The 23,212-nt window shown below is 37.3% G+C and overlaps 2 protein-coding genes and 1 long non-coding RNA gene across 7 annotated transcripts; 1 reads left to right on the forward strand and 2 right to left on the reverse strand.

Moving 5' to 3' along the window:
* Positions 1 to 2,625: 2,625 nt before the first annotated feature.
* On the reverse strand, positions 2,626 to 13,719 carry LOC145203969 (uncharacterized). 2 transcript variants are annotated; one of them, XM_080076358.1, is made up of 16 exons: positions 13,509 to 13,719; positions 12,789 to 12,902; positions 12,606 to 12,715; positions 12,347 to 12,488; positions 12,140 to 12,255; positions 11,899 to 12,070; positions 8,942 to 9,106; positions 8,295 to 8,462; positions 7,200 to 7,322; positions 6,161 to 6,319; positions 5,831 to 5,989; positions 5,596 to 5,766; positions 4,906 to 5,052; positions 4,685 to 4,840; positions 4,167 to 4,304; positions 2,626 to 4,061 (listed from the first exon to the last, which is right to left on the reverse strand). In XM_080076358.1, the coding sequence occupies exons 1-16, from the start codon at positions 13,717 to 13,719 to the stop codon at positions 3,136 to 3,138; spliced, it is 3,177 nt and encodes a 1,058-aa protein (XP_079932484.1). In that variant the 3' UTR covers positions 2,626 to 3,135. The 2 variants fall into 2 exon arrangements, with proteins under 2 accessions (XP_079932484.1, XP_079932485.1); XM_080076359.1 differs by lacking the exon at positions 13,509 to 13,719 and adding an exon at positions 13,291 to 13,352.
* LOC145203977 (uncharacterized) lies at positions 9,093 to 22,173 on the forward strand. Of its 3 annotated transcripts, none has more exons than XR_013853429.1 (5): positions 9,093 to 11,145; positions 12,624 to 12,736; positions 13,344 to 13,782; positions 16,938 to 17,050; positions 21,039 to 22,173. It is a non-coding gene; the product is annotated as an uncharacterized LOC145203977 (long non-coding RNA). The 3 variants fall into 3 exon arrangements; XR_013853430.1 differs by having other exon boundaries at positions 9,093 to 10,985; XR_013853428.1 differs by lacking the exon at positions 9,093 to 11,145 and having other exon boundaries at positions 12,674 to 12,736; positions 13,344 to 13,763.
* On the reverse strand, positions 15,192 to 17,937 carry LOC145203976 (sulfotransferase 1C4-like). Of its 2 annotated transcripts, none has more exons than XM_080076367.1 (7): positions 17,555 to 17,937; positions 17,095 to 17,208; positions 16,920 to 17,029; positions 16,384 to 16,525; positions 16,089 to 16,204; positions 15,846 to 16,017; positions 15,192 to 15,643 (listed from the first exon to the last, which is right to left on the reverse strand). In XM_080076367.1, the coding sequence occupies exons 1-7, from the start codon at positions 17,763 to 17,765 to the stop codon at positions 15,534 to 15,536; spliced, it is 975 nt and encodes a 324-aa protein (XP_079932493.1). In that variant the 5' UTR covers positions 17,766 to 17,937; the 3' UTR covers positions 15,192 to 15,533. The 2 variants fall into 2 exon arrangements, with proteins under 2 accessions (XP_079932493.1, XP_079932492.1); XM_080076366.1 differs by having other exon boundaries at positions 15,192 to 15,658.
* Positions 22,174 to 23,212: the final 1,039 nt, after the last annotated feature.

A 23,212-nucleotide genomic window follows, 5' to 3' on the forward strand; every position in this document is an offset into this window, starting at 1 on the left:
ACTCAAACTGCATGCTTAAAACTCGCCAAACCACCGACCTGAGTTATGCCCTATAGCAGGGGTCTCCAACACGCGGCCCGAGGCAATTTTCCGTGGCCCGCTGCGTCATTAGTAAATTAAAAAAATAATAATATCCTGTCAAATATGACCAACTGTTTTTGATTTACTCATCCGTCGAGTGTTTAACAAAAGAAAAGTAATGAAACTTTAACTCACACCCATATAACACTACGTTAAAAAATTCAACGTTTGTGATGCATAATTGTGATGAAACAATGCGAACTTAGTCTGATCATTAAAGCGTAAACATCAGAATCCATTAAGTTCTTTGTGTTTACTGTATAGCAGGGGTCGGCAACCCCTGGCACTTTTTTATGGCACGCCAACCGATTTGCGTGTTAATATTGAAGTAACAATTAAACCTGTTTCACTGCTTGTTTTCAGTTTTTTCATTCCATTGTGTTAAAATTCAAGCTTACATGCACAAAACACTCTGCTTCCTCTTTATTATTGATATCAGCTGGCACGAACCATTATTATTTAGAAAAACGTTGGCACGCGAGGTCATTAACACATGGAAATAACAAGTAAACTGGCACGCGTCGCCAAAAAGGTTGCCGACCACTGCTGTATAGGTTTAGCTTATGGATAATGAACATTTACGTTTATGAAGGCGAACCAACATTTTATTGATACTTGAGTGGGCCGCATAAATTGTTTCAAAAGCCTAGGATAGTGGTTTCCAAACCATTTCATTTTCTTAAGAAACAAATTGGACTCGCGGTCCAAGATAAATTCAATGCTAAAGCCAATCAAACACCTTAGAAAAACGAAGTTTTAAGCTGCTTAAAGTAATTTTCAGATTTACCACTACAGCTTTTAGGATTCATTTCACCTAAATATGATTTGCTTGGTAACACATATCAATGATCTAAGAGCGGTTTGTGACATCACAGACAAAACCAAGATATGAATTATGCGCAAACAATTGCTTTCATTGTTACTTGTGGTGAAATAAACAAGCCTTAAACACGCAAGTAAGATTGTAAAGACAACCTCTTGGAGGTCGACGAAAATAGCGCCGTCAACCAGTAAAGAACCAGAGACTTTGGTTTGGAAAGATCTGGCCAAGAATGATAGAGTGGTGTAGCGTGCAGTAGCAAGATCTTTAAAAGCGTTTTGACATCTAAGGGCGCATATGGCCCGCGGCTTCAAAGCAGTTCGAAAATTGGCCCAGGACAAACTTTGAGTTGGAGACCCCTGCCCTATAGTTAAATTTACAAAAGTGAAATTACGACCCAATTATGCCGTCACAAAGTTGAAGTCGGACCGCTTTCGGGCTTATAGGGTCCTTCAAAAAATGTGCTTGATTCGGGCCTGACTTTACACTCTGTGTCAGTATTTTTTGAATAATTTTATCTAGCTAAGTAGCCAGATGCTGGATCTGACCTAATGTCCAACAACCCGAAAACGCCTTGTTCGAGACCAGTTGTCTATTGTGCTTGTTGTCTTGGTCTTTCCTGACGCTTCAATGTATGGCGATGAAAAATCACGATGTAATTGTGGCAATGTAATCACCACGATGTACAGTGACCACGATATAATTAGTAATTACCACGATGAAAAAAACGCGATAAAATTGTGGCGATGAAACTACTACGATGTAAACAAGCTCCTTGACCTGCTTTTGCCGAGATCCGTCGAAAGCAAAATCACTTAAAAATATATTTTACTTTTCCAAAACAAAACAAAATCGAATAAAGTTCGAACAAATAACAGGATGCTGTGAGTAAGACAGACCCGCGTTGGAGGTGTTATGCTGTTAAAAAAGATACGTTACAAGTGGGCAACAGAAAAACGAGTCCCACTTTCCACTGTTCAGTGCGCATCTCGTGTTTTCAGAGGCTTTGTGATGTGGGCAGAACAGGTAGGCAAAAGAAAATATGGTTGTTCCGTTTCACTCTGTACAGTGAGCATCTGCTATTTTGAAAGGCTTCTGTGTATGCAGACCTTTGTCTATTCGTTTGAAAAGACTTTACAGGTTGTCCAATGAAGAGAGAAGTGAAATATATTTACACAATGCGGTTATATTTGTTTCTATGATGCTGAATGCGTTGTGATGATTGTTAGCTCGTGGCTTATTAACACGCTAAAAAGGCGATAAAAATGATGGGAAATTAAAGGTAAATCTCGGGAGTTTTAAAAACCTCGGAAATTTTTAAAACCCACAGAGTGTTGTAATGTTTGCGCTTGTAGGACAAATAATATTCTGCAGAACATGCAAGGACTGATGAAACTTTTAGAAGTGTTTTAGCAGAGTATGAAAACTGAGCCCAAACACCTTACCGAACTCAAAAACCACCGACATGAGTTATGATAGTGAAATTTACAAAAGTGAAATTACGACCCATTTATGCCGTCAGGCCCTAATCAAGCCCGTTACATTAAAACTCAAGCCGGAAACCGGAACAAAAAGCCCAGCATCACTTACAACTTTGACTCACAGTAAAAGATAAAAACTTTACATCATTGTTTCCCTCTCCATTTACAGAATCATACAAATCACTTGATTAACATCGTCAGTTTCCTATCAATCCTATTCAAATAAGACTGGCGATTTTACAAGCTTTTACAATGTTTATTTTAATAGTCAAATTACAAATGTGTTAAAGTTTTTTGTTGTAAATTATTACATTTAATAAAATGCTATGAGATAAAATCATAGGGTTGTAACTTATTTAAAATATTTTCGAGGTAGTCACACAATTCATGATAAGAAACAGAAAAACTGCAAACATTTGGATAAAATTAAAAGTGATAATAATACACACACTTCCACACCAAAAGTAGAGTCAATTAGTTTTTCAAAAATCACAAGATATCAAAAGTTTTTTATGCTGTGTGTGTGAACTTTTGAATAAACTTAAAAAAGAAAAAAAAATATTTTCCTCAAGACACAAAAGGAACACAAACATAGACGTTTAAGTAGAGGTAGTTTTATAACACAAAATAAACCGTGGCTTTTGGGGCAGGGGTTTTACTTATGCTGGGAATCGTATAAAAAGAAACACAAAACACGTTGGTTTTAACAACTTTAAACATTATCTTTAAAACGCAATACAAATCTAACAAGCACTATGTGTCAGTACAAATATGTATGATGATTATAGTAGCAGCAACAACCGTAAAATAAATACTTAAATTCGATGCAAATATTGAGCTTCCAGCGGTACCACGGCCTTTCTTGGTCCCGGTTAAACTTTGTGTTGTTGTGGTGTTTGTCTGTGTCGTTTCTTTGGTGGTGGTCAGTAGTGGTATATTTTTCTCTGTAGAATGTGTTACAGCAGAAAAGTCTGTAAATGTCGTTTTTGATGTTGTAGAAATGTCTGTAGACGTTGTAGGTGGTACTACAGAAATGTCAGTGGTTGTTGTTTCAGTTTTCGCTGTTGTTTCTGTAGAAGTTGTTTGTGTTGCCACAGAAACGCCAGTGGTTGTTGTTTCTGTTTTCGCTGTTGTTTCTGTAGAAGTTGTTTGTGTTGCCACAGAAATGCCAGTGGTTGTTGTTTCTGTAGAAGTTGTTTGTGTTGCCACAGAAATGCCAGTGGACGTTGTTTCTGTTTTCGCTGTTGTTTCTGTAGAAGTTGCTTGTGTTGCCACTGAAATGGCAGTGGTTGTTGCTTCTGTTTTCGCTGTCATTTCTGTAGAAGTTGTTTGAGTGTTTGTGTTTACATTTGTAGAAGTCGTCTTTGTTGTTGTTTCTGTTGTTTGTGTAGGTGTTTGGGTAGTAGTTATTATTGTTGGCGATAGTGAAACGATAGTTGTAGTTTGACTTGTAGGGGACATGTTTGTGGTAGTAGTTTTATAAGTAGACGGTATTACAGTAGTTGTTGTGTGTTTTTCTGTAGAGGATGCAACCGTTGTAGTAGTAGAAATCTCTACAGAGGACGCTGTTTCAGTTGAATGCGAACTGTTTGTAAAAAGAGCAGATACAGTGGTTGGAAGAGTTGTCAGATCAACATGGGAAGTTGTGTGGTTCCAAGCAGCGTGATAGTCATTTTCTTCTGCAGATATTATAAACAACAAAGTTAAATCATGCTGCATGTTCGTATCAAACTGCAAGCCACAGAGTAGTGGGGAAAAGTACCATTATTAGGGAGCTGCCTCACCGGAGTTGCATCGGTCTGCAGAGCAGGAGTAATGATGGATCTTGTTGGTAACTGGTCCTGTTACTACAGTCTTTGTAACATTTTGTGGCTTTGAAGTACAACCACGATATACTTCGACGTGAAAACGTTCTCGTGCGTCTAAATTGGAAGGTTTGGATTAGAAGCTTAAACTGGTGTAAAAATAAGCATAAAACTCTGCCAAGTATGTTTTACGTATACTTCTCGGCCAACTTATTACAGGATCTATATTTGTGGAGGAAAATGCCGTTAGTAGACATACTAGCTTTGCTTTGTAAATGTCGTTCCAAATGTATTTATACAAGTGTTAAAACTACAGCTAGATGCACTGTGTCTGAATTACATCCTTTTTCTCAAACGACGACTCAAAATATAACAGTAATATAAAATAAAGGCAATAACCATTATATACCAGATGAAAACTTCGTTCTTACGATCTGTACTCCAACCACACAATTATCAAACCTAAAAGTGAATAAAATCTTTCTGAATTAACCGACCTTCCACTTCTGTGGTATGAATCGTGGTTAAACACCATTTCTGTGTAGGTGATAAACAGCTTGTTGGAACGGTATTCTGGGTTCGAAAGCAGGAAGCAACGGTTGTGGATATGGTGGTGTACGTTCCAGAACAGCTAATACATTTGGGACGATTGGCTGCATCAAACAAAAAACTGTTTATACAGTCGTTACAACGAAAAGATTGTTATTTGTGCACTTACGCCACCCGTTGTTACATCCGTCTGTCTGACAATTTTCGTGGCATGAAACCTTTTTTAGCTTTGTACCAGCCACATCGGTGCTTGTGCAAGTCGAGGGTTGAGTTTCACTGCTTGAACAGCCGCGTTCCATTTTAATCAAAGAAAAACCTATGCAGAAGAAGCATAGAGATGTTCGTAAAAGCTAATTCTGTATTTCTATAATGTTGCGAGCAAACGTTTCAATAAAACTGTCCATTCTAACGTTGTACAGATTCGCGGTTTTAAAAATCCTGACTAGAAACAAACAAGCCAGGATATTACGATAAATCATGACGTTTGACAGGCTATTTGTGCTTGTTCTCGCTTTTACTGCTTTTACTGGTTTTTACTCGGTTCTTGGTTTTTACATTCATTTATTTTAGAATGATACAAGTCGATCTTGAACCCTCTTGTTTTATGCTAATATACTGAATTGTTAGTTTTTGGTTATTTTTGACGAGTTTTCGAAGCCAACAAAAACTCCGAAAAGTTTAAACTAAATTTGCTAAGGTGAAATGTAACGTGCTAAATCAGATTGGATTAAGTTTAGAATTTAAAGTAATTAGTTAGGCAAAAAAAAAACGTGTTGATTTATTTCAACGTGGCTTCAGTTGGAAGTCCAAACCAAGCTGTTTTAAATGTACTTTTAGAAAGTGAGTAGCTAATACCCACCGATTGAAGGGCTTTCGTCCGATGCAGCAAAGTATTCTGCAGTTGAATAACAGTATTTGGCGCCCACTGGACAAGCCGTAGCCTTAACTGTATCAGAGCAGGAATTGTTTCCTACAGGATCTTTACATTGGACACAATACAACTTTGGAGATGCCTCTGCAACAGTGCTGGCTGTAAGATTTAACATAAGTTGACGAAATAACTACGTTCAAACAAAATATTTGCATAAACCTACGTATTCCAGTGTTGCAGTTGTCGGTATTACAGACCTCTCCACAAGAGTAGGACTTGTACCCATAAATTAGATAATGCGCTGCTGAGCTTATCTGACAAAAACCGCTTGCAAGATAGTTTCCACATCCTCTTGAAATCACGCTTTGAACGATATTGCCCGCTGAAATGTGAAAATAATACAAAACGTTTTTGCTTTCAGGTTTATACAATTGTGTGTGTTCAAAAGTAGAAATAAGGTGTTTAAAACATCAGCCACTTATTTCAGTCAAAATAAAACATAAAATTGATGGACATTCGTTTTTACTTGGAAAACTAGTATTCTATTTGCTACCTGGGCTCAAGACGCTTGTTTTCAAAACAAAGCAATATGGGTGTACGCTGTAACACATTAAACCAGCCGGAAGAAGGCCAGGCGTACTTCCACAGTTTCCGTCGGTTTCACTGTTGCATTGATGGCAACTTATTCTCTCACCAGCTACAGCTTTACCACCTTCATTAAAAGGTATTAAAAGTATTATCAAAGAGATTACAATTCAAAACAGTAGAATTAAAAATTATTTTGTTTTTGATGTTTATGACTATGCCAACGAAAGGCTGAAAAATAATTAAAATAATCACTCACAAAGGAAAACTTACACCAGGCCAAAATGTAAGCAGCAATTCAAAGACCTCAAAGTCACGTAGTGATTTTCGTTATTTTGCTTGAGTTCATTTTATTAAGTTAATATTGCCTGTCGGTTGTGACCTCACACTGATCATTAACAAATCTTCCAGTGTCTTTTAAACGATGTATTTTAACTTCTTTAGTTATTATACACTTGGCATCGTCTTACAACCTGCGGCCCGTGGGCCAAATGCGACCCTTGAATAAAGGTTGAGCGGCTCGCAGAGACGCCTTGATTTTAATGGTACTGGTAAACGAGTCCAATTATTACAGATTTTTAAACAGATTCATGCGGCCGGTGCTATTTTTATGCGACCTGGCAACATGTGGCTAGAATCAAATGCAAATTTTACTCGTAGCATATTTGGTATGCACAAACAGGGTTTTTTTAAGGTTTGGTTTGGGTGACCGCTAAGTAGTTTTAAGAGACCGCAAGTGTTTCATTTAAATACCAAAAAATAGTACTGCAGTTGCAAGTCCAAATTTTGGGAAACCGCTGGAGAAATAAACACCTTAAAAAAACACTGTGCACAAAAGTAAAATCACCTTGTGTTATATAAAGGTGCAGCCCGCGAATTTTGGCAATTATATTTGGCCCCACAGTGTCAAAGGTTGCACACCTCTGTCTTACAGTATAAAATTAGTCGAAAAGCAAAATATGATGGTCAAATCAAAGTTTTTTTGCAGGTTACAAACTGACTGATACCTTGGCTTTGGGTGCAGTTTGTTCCAGTGTATCCTTCATTACAAACACATAGACCAGTTAGGAAATTGCAATATCCCTGTTGAGTTTCAGCACTGCAGTTGGAGGAACATTGCTTGAAATTTCCTAAAATTAAAAAGTATAAAGTTGTAGTTAAAGATTTCTGGTTATAGGCTATATCAGTGGTTCCCAACCTGGGATTCGCGGATCCCCAAGGGGTCGGTGAGATGGTTTTAGGGGGTTCGTGGAGGCAAACATTCTTAGTACCATTTACCAACAGAACAATATTTTTAAGTTTCCAAACCGTTTTTACAATCCTGCAAACAAGTGCGAACTGTTTATCAAACGTTTGTATCAGGAAAACTTACTTTTTGTGTGATTGTTACCTCCATTGTGACATCACAACACATATGAACAATCGAGCTTATAGTGCTTTGTTTCATTTATTGTACACCAGAAAATTATCTCTTTGTTGCGTTGACTGCTACATATTTATTGAGATTTAAGGACGGCAAAGGTTGATTTAAATTCTGCCCAAAAAGCGAAAGTATAATAACGTATAATGCAGGAAACGAAAAACATAACAAGACTAAATTACTTGGTTAGGGGTCCGCGGACCTATAATATTTATAAAAGGGGTCCGTGACTACAAAAAGGTTGGGAACCACTGGTCTATATTAAACCTGTGAACCTGAATGTCAATGTTTTATAAAAGTACATTTAAATACCATATGTATATTCAGTCAAATTAAGCTGGAAAAGTTATTACATAAACTTAACACCTATTTTATTTGCAACCAATAGCATGGAGATCCTACGATGTAGCAATACATAAGGCAAGTAGTTATAGTGTTTTGGCGGCAAAATACTAAAATAACTTGGTTCAAAATATTTTGACTCTTTGTGGGTAAATTTTGTGGGTAAATGCACTGGAGGTTGCTTTGTTTTGTGACACTATGGCTACAGTCGCTTCAAAACATGACAGCAGATTCAAAAATAAATATAAAATTTTGTTTTCTGGTTGCCCAGCTCTGGTCAATACACATTGTCATGGTGGGACAAACTGGGCTTACATACTTTATATTATTTCATGCTTACTTGTGTTAACATTGTTGCAGTATGAAGTAGTACACCCATCGAAGCAGGTTACTTCCAACTTTGCAGCTAAATAACTTATACATTGAGTTTGAGTTAGTACATCATCAGTGGACTGATCGTGATCAAACGATGTAGCAATACATCCTCTGTCCACCCTGGTGACCAAACCTGGTGAAAATGGAGTCTGTTAACAAAGTTCAAGCGTAATTTTAAACCCAGTGATTCTCCAACTGTGTGCCGCAAAATATTTCCTATTTTAAAGTAAAAACATTCCCTGGTGATTTAGAACTTCACGACGAAATACTGGTGCGCATAACAAAGTTTCAAAGCTCATAGTTTTGTTTTTGGTAATAAAAGCATCCTTACCCACCACAAGTTGAAGTTAACATTTTTGGAACAATTTTTGTTAAACAATTTAACAATGGTAAATTTGAAAATGTGACTTATGAATTTGGCTTGCTTGTGAATTGTGAGTTTGGCTTGCTTGTGTAGAGCTTTCATTAATTGTAATACAAAAATCAACGGAGGTACAATTGTATGTACACTGCACATTAAGATTCCAATCGGATTAACATATTTAATTTGACCATGCAAAACATTTGGTAGTAAGATTTTAAAATTTCTAAAAGAAATAGAAATATCCTTACCTTCTTCCAGATCAAACCTGGTTCGACAGTAATACGTGAAGAAAGCACTAGTCGGACACGTCATATCAGGAGCCGAACTTGCGTCGTCAAAGCAAGGATTGCGAAAGCCCGGTTCGCCACGATAGTTTGTAGCGCTGCAAGATTTGCATTCCAGGGCTTCTAAACCTAAAACAAATAAAAAAACGTTGGTAATTCGCAAGAAAATCCCTTTAAGTTGCCCAAAAACTTCGGCGTAGCATTTTTCGGGAAAAAGTAGGGCAAACAATATATGGGTTACTGTAAGATAGCATGACATTACAAGAAGATTTAAGGCAATGCTTGACAAGCTTTTTGAAAATGGTACACACTGTTATACCGCTTGCTCAAAAATTTGTACACCCCTGTCCAAAAATGTTCATACTCATGGGCGCCGGCACGTAGGGGCAAGAGGGGGCACTTGACCCCCCTTGGAATTTCAGTGTACCTCAATTTAACATATTTTGCAGCAAACCTAATTGAAGTGGCAGCGCGGGGATTTGTGACATCGTTTAGTGCTTATACTTTTCGGCAACACATTTGTGAGGTATACGATTTATGCCTTCATATGTAAAAAATTGTTGATGCGGCAAAGTATGAGCCAAAATTTGCCCCCTCTTGCAAAATTTTCCGCCGGCGCCCATGTTCACAGTAGTAATACACTAAATCTGTGGTCCCAACAGGAGTAATAACGGGATGTACATTTATTGTACATGAGCACAATTAAAATTCATTATAATTTATTTTATGGCAACACCTCAAAGAAAATCTGTAATTTGTAATTCACTTTTCACTGCAAAAAGAACCATTACCAACAGATTTTTAACAGAAGTTTTTGATAATGAGGTGCAAATAAAGGTAAGTAACTTACAAACTATGTTATAATCGGCACATCAAAGGCTGACAGTAGGTAGGCTACACATAGCCATCATAAAGAGCGTAACCTATTCACAACGCGAAACAACATAATTTACATACAATAGGTCATTGCTGCTAGGCATAATGTATAATAAAACTGCTGGATGAGCAATTTTTGGCTATAATTTACATACTTTGCAAACTTCCTACAATTATTATCAACACTGCATACATTTCCATCTTCTTCATAATACAAGCCAGTCAGGAATAACAAACTGTTCTGTGCGTTACTGCCCACAGTTATAATATAACGTAGGCGATATCAAACAGAGTGTGCTGGCACTATGCGCTTTTTCCATTATCATGTTGTGTCACCTTACACACTCATTTACAGGATGTATGTATAAACCTTATTTACTTCAGAAGCTGTAGTGGATAGCCTGTATATGCGATGAGTCGCCTAATGTTTGTTTGTATTGTAATCCCTTTTCGGAAGTTACGCATTGATATGACCACATCATTCGTTGGGTTAATGTTGTGGACTTTTGCACACACAGCATTAGCAAGATAGTTTGTATTTGCGACAACAAAGGTATGTTGAGCATATAAACAACGATATACCTTGTATTATTGGTAGAGCTACTAACACAGCTACTAGAGCTGACGCCATGGGTTTGAGTATTTCCAATAAGTGGCGCAACAGAGCATAGGCGTTTTCATAACTGCTTGTGTGGGTTCCTGTGTTAGTAGCTCTACCTGTATTGTTTCCATTGTTACACAACACAGCAAAGCATGTACACGACAATTGGCAAATTGGCAAGTGCATTTTCAATTTGACATATGTCACCGTGAACACAAATTGAACCTTTTTATTTTTAAACATTTTACATATGTTTGCCAAAAGCACGTTATGTTTAGCATCATTACTTGATGGTAATGTTTGTATTCGATTAAATTTCCAATTTTGAATTGTGTTTCAAGTGTGTAGGTTAATTAAAAATAAATCAAACGTTTAATTTTTAAGCTTTTTACAAAGATATAGCTACAACCCCACTTAAGTTTAAAAATTTATCTTTTATTTGGCGCCATTTTCATGTACTGACATAACAATACCCATTTAAGTCATGAAGACAGCAGACAAAAGCACTAGTGACCAAAGTCATAAAGACAGGTGATTTTGATTTATTCATAGATGTTTGTGAACTAGCTCTATTGTAGAGGTACGTATGTCTCTGTTAGCTTTATTGTAAAATATGTAAAATAATATTTTATTAAAAATCTGCTGCATGTGAATGTTTCTTCTGCATTTATACACAGTCCTGGTACTGAAGGTAAGTACAAGCTTTCTTAATCTATTTTAAACTGTAACATCATGCATCAAATTCCGAAGCGTCAGCCTTTAAACTGACTTAAATGTAACAGAAAACAAGTTATTATTCATAATCAAATGTAAGTCCGGTGCCTTTAAGCTTGTCGCTAAAAATAGCGTCCATTCGTTTGGACTGCTCCTCAGTGAAGTATTCTTTCCATCCTCCTACTTGACCTATAGTAAAGTTTTGAACTTTTGGGGTATTTTTGTGTTTTGTCGCATCAATTTGTCTTGTTAAGATTATGAACCAAAGTTCTGTGCAGCAACTCTATCAAACACTATTTTTTAAAGCCCAACATTGGAGACTCAGGTAATAAAACAACATATTAGGACAGTGATTCTCAAACTATGTGCCGTTAGAGATTTTCAAGTGCCGCGAAAGATTCCCTTGTTTAAATAGCAAGCCTTCTCTCTCTAGTGTTTTAGGACCTCATGACGGAATACTGGTGTGCATAAAAAGGCTTTAAAACTCATATTTTTGTTATTAGTAATGAAAAGCATCCCTGCCCACAAAAAAACTAAGGTGAAAATTGACATTATTTAAACAATATTTGTTGTATTTACCTGCCAGGTGTGCCGCGGAAGAAAATTTTAATTCTTTAATGCGCCGCTTGCTTAAAAAGTTCCACTGTATTAGGAGAACTGTGATCAGACCATTGCTAAAATGAGGAACATGCTTTTCCCCCCAATTTACCAGTACCGGAAATTGACTCACCTTTTCGATACATGCCTACTATTTTGAGCATTTCGCTTTCTGCCAGATTTCCCTCGTCAATTCTTTGTTTCATTCGCTCAATTGTTGTTTCTTGAGCTATTTTTGCTGCCTCGACGTCACTAAGCGGTTTTCCGATAAATGTGGCAATTTTTGACACCGTCTCGAATGAGTTCTACAAATTGAGGCAAAATGTTGGGTTGGAACTTTTTACAAAATTTGCACAACCACGAAACCAACCAACCTTTTTCATGTCTTCATATTTAAGAAATAGAAATTTAGGATGATTTTTGTACGGTAGCCAAGACAGGATATGACTTGGGTAGAATTCGCCAACCTTGCAGCTAGTGGGTATCTTGCCTTGTGATACAATAAAATATTTATGTTTTTGCTATGATAGGACTAGCTTAAACGTCCCTTTTCTTAGCACAGTCAGTGTCGCCTCCTTTACCTGCAATGTGGTTTTCAAACCAAACGTTCCAATCTTCGGAGATAACATCCTTGTACCCATTTGCTGTTTTACAAGGAAGATTGTTGAAAAAGTGAAAACTAGAAACAGCTTGGTCCTTTGGGTTGCGCATTGGGCATATTACCTAAACACATCATCGGTTGTAAAATGTACAATACGTCGCCACCTATAAGTTATGTAAAATAGTTAGTATTATTGTCATGATGTGTGTGCTCTTGGCTCGGTTCATGTTCCTTTTTACCTTAATATCCTTTTTCAGATATTCGTCAATTTTCAAGATATCGCTAGAAAGGTGAGAAACAACAATTCGCCTTTTCCATGGCAAATAATCCATCACTTTTAGACTAGAAACTGAATGCAAAAGGCCGTGAGGTAAGTTGTGAATTTATATCATCTCAATAATCCTTAAGGCTGTATTTGTTACCTGGGCCGCCTTCTATGTATGTTAATGGGGTTGTAGCAGTCCTTGTTAAACGGTCAAGCTCCTCGTTATCGCCGTACAAAATCATCCGTACCATTTCTCGAACCCACGAAGTTCCTAAATTAAAATATATCTTAAAAATCCATTTGAGTTTGAAGAAACAAATGCTCCGGGGCCAAACATGACTTATCAAACGGTAAAAGTGTCCTAAAAATGATAAAAACATATTTTTTCACGAATTTAAAAACATATCTAATTTTTTTACACCAAATCGCGTTAGATCAGTGGTTTATAACTTGTGTCCCAGGAACCACTTGCGCTCCTTGATAACATTTTGTGTGGTCTACAAGACGTTTACTGTGAGCTGTGTGTTCATAAACTGGAGAAAGTTTAATATTACAGATTAAAAGATGATCAAAATGTTAGCTGTCAATAATTTATATCACTTGTCAAAACTCGGTTTTGAAGAATATTTCGGGTCTAAATGCATTTTGTGTTAGCTTACTTTACACAAAACTCGAAAAAGAAATAGGTTATGGCATCTTTTTGTTTGGGCAGGTGGGCCTTGGTCTAAACGAGTTGAGAACCACTGGGTTAGAAGCTGCAAATATAAACTGATTTGAAGTTCTTTTCTTCACGGGATTAAATCCAGGACGCTCCTGAGGACGAACCAAGGTTTTTAATGACTGTCAATGGGTCAGGCGCGCTATGCAATTTCCTTACCGGTTTTCATATGTGAAGCCACAAGAACGTCTCCATCACGCGGGCGCCAATTATTATGCACATATTCAACAGTTTTGGCAGGAAAAGTTGCGGCGAAAAGATGATCTCTCCATGTAGAAATTTCACCTTCATGTTTTGCTTTAAAGAACGAGTAGATTTTGGGAAGGTCGTTTCGGCATTCCTCGGGCATTTTAGACAAAAGCTCGTCCATGGCAATTGCTATCTAGTAACTGTTAGCAAGAAGTGAAACAAAAGGTACACAGCTAATTGGCAGGTAAAGTCATAATCTCACATACGTCTAAAAATCAACGAGTTTACTTATTTAATAACTCCCAATTTTGAAGCGTTTATCGTTAAACTGCAATGATGTAAAAAGGCATGGCCAGAAGAATGGCAATGATCCTATGTGTAACTGTATAATTATCGAAAAATGATTCTTTTCAGTTTGAGTTCGAAGCTTCCTTTTCTACCAATTTTTAGTTTGTAAACCCCTTTGACGGGTTTAAGTCATTTGAACATAGTGTCCGATTTTCTTGCTTTTGCTGCGTATAAATGGCTGCAAAAACATTCGTTGCAAAAGTTGCAATAACAATGCATTGCAAAAGTTGCAAAACCGTTGCAAAAACACCCCAAAAACAATTGTTGTATACACAGAAAGCAATATTTAGCTACTGTACAGACTTCAGCCAATTTGGTGTCATTTATAACAACATGTTTAAGCAACGCTGAACAAACCGCAGCATTTAACTGACCCTGCATTAAAAACAATATGGGTAGATTTTGGGGAAAATGCAGCTGTTTAACATCACACCAAAACTCTGATTTAAATCCTGCAACACTACAATATGAAATACATGCTAAATCCTGTCCATAAAACTCCCTGCAGCTAACCAGTTAACGTACATGCACTCGCTAAACTTGCAAACTCATCCTGATATGTCACACTTGGTTTGTTGCGGTATTGGGTGAAAATGTATATTTTTCTGCCCTGTACAATTTCGCTGTTTCGTTGCAGCATGAAAAAATTAAGCATTTTTTCATTTTTTTTTTAAATAAGCAAGTTTTGCACTATAATATATTTATGCTATCACAGAAACTAGACCAGTAGTTCCTAAGCTTTTAAAGTTTGTGGCCTTCTATAGAAGTTACTCTCAAAACCCGTGTTCCCCAGCTTGCCAATTTTGATGTCTAATAATTTTGATTAACCCAATCAGCGCAACATTATTATTTGAACAACGAAGGACAAAAAGATACGTCAAATTGTGGGAGCCTATAATTTATTCAGGAATGCCTATAGGTAGTAATTTTGACTAAAAGTAGGTGGTGGGGTTTACACGTATTATTAGTAAGTGTGAGTCACTGCACTATAGGCCCTCTGGAAAACGATTTTCGAGCCCGGTTTAGAATTACAATCATGCAACAAAAAATTGAGCGTGAAGCAACATTGCTGCTCAATCTTTTAGGGTTATTGTTAACATATTTATTACATTTCATATACTTTTGTTACGTTTTTATTTTCTCACCTATTTATGACGTCATAACATTTCTATGTCGTGTTCGCTATAACGAATTGCCGAGGGGACGTGGCCCCACGCGGCTGAGAAGGCCGCAGTTGGAGTTGTTGTTGAGCGGTGGTTCTGTCGCGACTGTGTGCCTCCGCTGCTTTTATCGTTTTACTTTTATATATTTTAAAATACAAGTTTTATTTTGGGTACTGACAGCCCGTTATTGCAGCAGAACCGAAAAAAGGCGTAACACTTTTAGGTGCAACCAACTACTTTCATATAGTTAATAGAGATAAATTTGATGGCAACATCTACAGATTATTTAATATGAAAAAATGGTCTTACTTTGTTACCTGGTCATTGTCAGCAAAAGGTGCAACAAAAGATACATTGGTAATTGGCGGATCACTTCATAATCTCACATGAAATTCAAAATAAATGAATTTAATTTTTTTAACAACTCAAATACCAAAGCGTCTAGGCTACCCTCAAAACGGATTATTTAATAGGTAACAAGATATCATTCATAATCAAATGTGAGTCCAGTGCCTTCGAGCTTTTTACGAAATATTTCGTCCATGCGTTTCGACTGATCCTCAGTAAAGTATTCTTTCCATCCTCCAACTTGACCTAGAAGGTTTTCAACTGCGTTTGAGGTATTTTTTTTATTTTGCGTCATTAAGATTAACAGAAAACAAAACAAATGACGTAATTTTGTCTTGTTAAGAATATGAAATGAAGTTATCTGCAGAAACATGGCTTTTATTACGGCCATTTCGACCTTTCAGGTAATAAAACTGAAATATCAGCAACAGTACTGAACTTGACCAACCTTTTCGATACATGCCTAGTTCTTTGAGGATTTCGCTTTCAGCCAAATTTCCTTCGTCAAGTCTTTGTTTCATTCGATCAATTGTAGTTTCTTGTGCTATTTTTGCTGCCTGGGCGTCACTCAACGGTTTTCCGATGAATGTGGCAATTTTTGACACCGTCTCGAGTGGGTTCTACATTTTGAAGCAGAATTTTGTGTTGGTATGTTTCACACAAATTGAACAATTATATGCAACCAAATAACCTTTTTCATGTCTTCATATTTGAGAAAAAGAAATTTGGGATGATTTTTGTACGGTAGCCAAGACAGGATATGACTCGGGTAGAATTCGCCAACTTTGCAGCTAGTGGGTATCTTGCCTAGTGATACAATAAAATGTTTTTATTGTTGCTATGATAATACCCATTCCAAAACACGCAATCACTAACTACAAAATGTGTTACGTGTGTTTATATGTAACATTTAGTCGTAAAGTGAATAAAGCATCTGGCAATTTACGAAAATCAGCTCGAAGCAACAGCAATATCGCCACTTTTACCTGCTATGTGGTTTTCAAACCAAGTGTTCCAATCTTTGGCGATAACATCTTTATACCCATTTGCTCTTCTATAAGGAAGATTGTTGAAAAAGTGATAACATGAAACGGCTTGGTCCTTGGGATTGCGCATGGGGCATATTACCTACACACAGTCCGAAACGGTCCCCCAAATTTCTCCAGCGGTTTCCCAAATAAGCAAATATGGCTATTTTTTGGTATTTAAATGAAACACTTGCGGTCTCTTAAAACTACTTAGCGGTCACCCAAACCAAACCTTAAAAAACCTGCCTACACATGTCAACAGTCTGTAACCAGTGGTGGGATTCAAATTTTTTATCCGTCGGTTCTATCACAAAAGTCATATTTTGCAGCCGGTTCTGTTACAAAAAGTCCATTGACAGTAACCAGTAATGCTAGCCGGTTCTCTGATCTCATAAAATTTCTTGAGACGGGTCTACAGAACCGGTGCGAACCGGCTGAATCCCACCACTGCCTGTAATACGTACACAAATTTGGCAGGGATTCTGCCTTTTCACCTTAATATCCTTCTTCAGATATTCGTCAATTTGCAAGATATCACTGGGAAGATGAGATACAAAAATTCTTCTTTTCCATGGCAAACAATCCATCATCCTTAAACTGCAGACTAAGCACATAAGGGCATCAGGTAAAATGTAGATTTTTGAAATGTTAACAAGGCCGTATTCTTACCCGGACCACCTTCTATGTATGTTAATGGTGTTGTAGCAGCCCTTGTCAAACGGTCAAGTTCCTCGTTGTCGCCATACAAAATCATCCGTACCATTTCTCGAACCCACGATGTGCCTAATTAAATTAAAGTGTGCAAAATCCTTGCTTTTTGAAAAAAATACTTGAGGGTAAAGAACAAACAAACTCTATAAATGTTTAAACTGTGAAAGTGTTGTTAAAAGTAATAAAAAAAATTAAAAAGAAACTTTTTCAAGGATTATTATTTGGGCATCGAACTCCCTTAGAAGCTGCAAATATAGTTTGACTGTTTAAACTGAACAGTATTGGACCCTTCAACAGACATGCTGGTTATGGACGGTCACCGTTGTAATTAAATAACTAAGAAAGTAAAATATTCTTTTATTTCCTCACTAGGAAAATATTTTCCATTCTTAGAAAATATAGACTGGTTTGCATTTACCTGTCTTCATATGTGAAGCCACAAGTACGTCTCCATCCCGCGGGCGCCAATTATTATGCACATATTCAACAGTTTTGGCAGGAAAAGTTGCGCCAAATAGATGATCTTTCCATGTAAACATTTCACCGTTAGGTGCTGCTTCAAAGAACGAGAAAATTTCGGGAAGGTAGCGTCCGCATTCCTCGGGCATTTTAGATATAAGCTCTTCCATATCGATTGCTTTTAAATCAGTTGCAATATAACATCGATTGAAACCTGTAAATAATTTATGTTTTTGACTGATTCCTGGTCGATCTGGAGACCTCTTACTGCGAAACCAACATGTACAGCATACGAAGCAGGCAACGGTGTTTGTGATTTAACTTTCGGTGGATTCTCTACTGAGCCTGTGTTGAGCTACACTAGAAGAGCCCCGGAAATACTCCTACCATGGGTTTGATTCCCACTGCATTCATATGGCGAATGCTTGGTGCAGCTAATTCAGGACAACGCCTTTAATAGGCCTGTCGTACTATGATAATATTGGTAGAGCTACTAACACCATACGTTTCTCCTGATCCAAAAGTGCTTAATTTTCGACAGGTGGCGCAAAGAGCACTTTTTTCATTTAAAACGGTATATCTCAAAAAATGCTAACGGTTAGGGCTATTAGGGTTGGGGTAAGGTGTTAGCACTTAAAATTCAATAAAACTAACCCAAAAAATTAGTTACTAATGTAAAAATTTTATGTAAATATTTCCCAGCCCAACCCATTTATAGCCGCTAAATAAATAATTCAGCTCTTTACGCCACCTATCGAAAATTAAGCACTTTTGGATCAGGAGAAACGTATGGTGTTAGTAGCTCTACCGATAATATTGAGGTTTTCAGTCAAGGGTTTCCTCGTGCTGTTGTAAATGGCTTTTAATACGACACCACGAAACAAGCCTAAATGTTTGAATACTGACACTTGCACTTTTATTTAAAACAGTATAGCCTATAATGTGCCTATAAAACAGGACCAAAGGATCACGCCACCGTTAACAGTTTATGTAATTCGGGAAGCTATAGCCTATGTTGTTGTTTTTTTGCTTCACAACCAAATGTATGGAACAAAGTACTGCAGAGTCAGTGACTTAAAATAAAGTGATATTTAACGTAAAAATGCATAGCTATTGTAATGCTATAAAAAGGCATGTTCGGAAAATCAGATAAGGGTCGTAAGTGTAATTATGTAAAATTATGTAAAGCATTATAGACCGCTAAAATATTGTGCTTGTTTTTCTTGCTATAGCTGCATCCACAGGCGCTGAGCTTTACAAAAATGCAAGGTGGCGGACACTAAATTTGACGTCACGTTATGTGACGGCACCAACGCGTGCAACTACAAGAACTCAACTTCAGAGCCAAACAAACTTTCCATAGAATGCAACGTTCGTCAAAATCAGAAAAAAGATGTTTGAAATAATGTTTAGTTTGCAATTTCAACACGTTGATAACGTTTATCATTGGCTTAACAACGCTTAAAAAATGTTTTGTCAAGTTTAACCATTTATTACCGGTGCATCTAAAATATACAGGATCGCTTGGATCACTTGGATCGCTTGGTGCACCTTTTTATCACTTGGTGCACCTTTATATCCTTTGGTGCACCTTTATATCCTTTGGTGCACCTTTATATCCTTTGGTGCACCTTGATATTACTTGGTGCATCTTAATATAGCATGGTGCACATTTATATCGCTTGGTTCACCCTACTATCGCTTGATGTACCTCTATGTCGCTTGGTGCACGTTTATTCCAAGCTCGGTGCACCTTTATTTTGGCCGGTGCAACTTTATATAGCTAGGTGCAACTTTGTTTTGCTTGGTGCACCTGTATAATGCTACGCGCACCTTTACCTGGCGATATAAAGATACGGCAAGTGGCATAAAGGTGTACCAAGCGATATAATAAGGGTAAACCAAGTGATAAAAGGTTGAACCAAGCGATATAAATGTGAACCAAGCGATATAAACGTGAACCAAGTGTTATAAAGGTGCGCCAAGCTGTGTTAATAATGCACCAAGCGATCCAAGTGATCCAAGCGATTCTGTATATTTTTAGATGCACCCATTTATTACAACACATTTGCACACAACAATGGCCCAACATTCACTGGCATACAATTGTGTGTTTGACGTCATAAACAAGGAGGCACTAACTAAAATTATGTGCAGTTTTGAGTCACGTTTTGTAGCTGTATCGCCAGCACGTTTGTTTAAAAGCAAAAATGTTCCAAATTTTCTTCCGATTTGACGAAAGCTCAAACGCTACATACATGCCAAAGCCTGTTTCTGCAACGTTCTGCAACTATGGACAAGTGCACTCACTGAACTTGCACACTTCTCACCCTGCGGCGTCACACATGATTTGCTCTGGTATTGGGTCAAGTTGTGCAGCTTTTGCGCCTTGAGCAATTCTGCTGTTCCGTTGAAGCATGAAAAAGTGTAACCTTTTTTGCGGCGTTGTGACTGCCGAATTGTCGCGCGAGTGGCCAAACAACCTTGTTCATTGCAATGCTTTTGTGTGACGATCTACAGTTTTTCCGACATTTTTTGACGCGGTCCAGGCAACAGCATAAAATATATTGCGCCACCTTGCCGTAGACTGTGTAGACCTCTCTGTTAGCACCTGTTGTGCCTATTAAACTCGCAATATCAACTAAATGCTGGTTAGCCTAAGGCCCTGTGAAGCCCTTACTCTTGCTGTAAGTAACGAACGTTATAGTAACGATTCGATCGTGTTCATGTAACACTTTTCAACACTCGACACAGTTGTTTCTAACAGTGGTTGCCTCTTAATCATATTGTGAATTATCTTCACTTGTATGAGTGTGACGTAACAAAGTTATTATAAAAATCCATTGTAATGTCATACGCGCAGTTGGACGCCAAGTGGCCTGGATTGGCATGCATTGTTTATTGAGATGCGTGACGAGCATCAATGCGTTACGCACATTAAACAAAATAGCGCACATTGCTATTCACAGTTTTGTCTGAAATTACAAGATTTAATACTAAAACAGCCGGTCAAAATTTCTTGAGGGGGGGCCATGGCACCTTGTCCCCCCCCCTAAATACGCTAGTGGACTCAAACTCTTACCAGTTGAGGGTTAATCGTTGTCAGTTAGGTATTTTTTCACCGTAATAAACGCAGAAGAAAATATACACATATCTATTACATTAATAACTGTGCATGAAATATCCAAAAGCCATACGATTTGATACCTAATCTTGCACTGATTATTATTATTGTTGCTTTTTAAACAGACTTGACAATATTCCTAAACTGTACTCGTTTTGTGGTTCAGCAATCTTTAAAAAAATCGGGTGCCAAACTGTTACTAAATATCCAAAAATCACTTGAAGTGCCATAAAAAAACTCGCGTACCAAGGCTTGTCGGCCCCTGATGTATCTTGAGAAGTGTAAAATAAGTATAACGTTTTTGTCAATTTTATTTCAGATTTCCTTGTTTACTGTGCGGTCGACATTTTGAGACAAGGCACCCATTCTGTTTTCCACAAAATCCTGGCCATGCAGTAACAAACCCAAGTGTCTGGAGAACATGCTCTGTTGTAACATTCACGTATCCCGCATGACTTGCTTGCTGAAACAAGAGGTACAGCTCTGGTAAACAATCGGCTTGCAAAACTTTTTTTGGGAGCAAAATTAATTAATCTCTGTTTGAAGCATATATTAGTTGGCCTATTTTGCTATTCATTGTAAAATCACCATTACGTCACCATACTTACACCAAACCCAGTCCTCTCCAGGCTGGTCAAGTGAGTTGATAACCGGGACACAGTAATAACTCATCAATATCATGGAAAATATTCCACTTAACATAACCTTGGAAAACATATTTACTGACGAATCTTTAACACTGAATTTTACAATTCTCTGATCGTTTATAACAACCAACTCAGAATGAAAAGCCGTACATCGCCAATGCAGTTTATATTGTTGTTGTCTTTTAAAGTCGTCGTCAGCTATAATTTTACTTTTATTACCGTATCAGCGGTTTAGGCTGAAATTTGAGATCCTTAGTATCATATCGACTTCATGTTTTTCATCGTGTAAAATGTTATAAATCATCATGGGGACTTCGTCGGTGTTTTGGACTGACAAAGAGTGCGACCTTTTTCATTTCAAAGCTTAATTGTGTGCACAATTGTATAAAAAAACATGGCCAAAAGGGCCCCTGCGAAAAAACAAAAGACCTTTCTGGTGTAAACCTATGTGCACATGTGGTTTTGGACTTTTAGTGTTTAGCGACTACGAGTTAAAGTAACTTTTTGCACACCACTAACGGATCCGGTTTAGGCCTATCGCAAAACCAATTTGCCAAGGTTTTTATGAGATTATTTTAAAAAGTGATAATAAAAGGCTGCAAATCTTTTCGACTATTTATAAACACCTTAAAAGTATGCCTAGTTTGAAAACAAAAACATGAAAACTTTGATTACCGGACAAGCGCCCGTATACAGCCTCTTTATATAACTGCAAACTATTGTAAATGTGTATTTAAGTATCGTGTGTTTGTTATATGTTTTTATTTCCTTGTGACGCAGAGTAAAACATTACTTTTTGAGACAAGGCGTCCACACTGTTTTCCACACAAATCTGGCCATGCAGTAACACACCCAGGAACTTGGAGAGCAAGCTCTGTTGTAACATTCTCGTATCCCACATGATCTGTTTGCTGAGTTAAAACATAACTTTAATAAAAAAAACTGCATCTACGAAAAACGTTTATTGCGATTCAAAGAAGACTTCGTATTTGACGTCATCATATACTTACAGTAAATCCAGTCCTCTCCAGGCTGATCAAGGGAGTTGATAACAGGGACACAGTAATAACTAATCAATATCATGGAAAGTACTCCACTTAACATAACCTTGGAAAACATATTGACTTTCGAATGTTTAACACTGAGTCTTACAATACCGCCAATGTAGTTTATACTGTTGTTGTTTTTAAAACCGTTGGCAGCTAAAATTTTACGTTTGTCACCGTACCATAGGTTTAGGCTGAAATTTGAGACTTCCCTCAATAACATATCGACTTCATGTTTCCCATTAGCCTATGTTGATTTTTTTTAATTAAGAATGTGCAATTCTGAATTCTTTTTGGGGTAACAAAATGTGCGACCTTTTACCTAAGTGCGCCATTTCTTAATTTAAATTTAATCTTTATGCATCACATAAAAAAAACTGAAGACGAATCGTTAAATAGCCTTCATGATCTTCCCAACCACTGCTATTAGGGTACACACACCAGAGTTGTAAACGACTACTGATTGACAGGCATATATTGAAGCTTCAGGAAAGAGAGAGACAAGAAGCACAATATATTATTGGCCTACATTGTGCAGACGACTCTAATAAACTTTCTGACGGATATATTCCAAATCACGCGGGCCTTTACGAATAAGTTTTTCTTTGTGATATCAACTGATAATGTTTTGAAGACACCCATCGGCAGGGTCTTTTAAGGTTTGGGTGACCGCTAAGTAGTTTTAAGAGACCGCAAGTGTTTCATTTAAATACCAAAAAATAGCCATGTTTGCTTAAACGAATTATTTATTAGGCTACTGGCAAATTTTGGGAAACCGCGGGAGAAATTTGTGGGACCGT

Source organism: Phallusia mammillata, chromosome 8, assembly GCF_965637545.1.
Source record: "Phallusia mammillata chromosome 8, kaPhaMamm4.hap1.1, whole genome shotgun sequence".
Lineage (NCBI taxonomy): Eukaryota > Metazoa > Chordata > Ascidiacea > Phlebobranchia > Ascidiidae > Phallusia > Phallusia mammillata.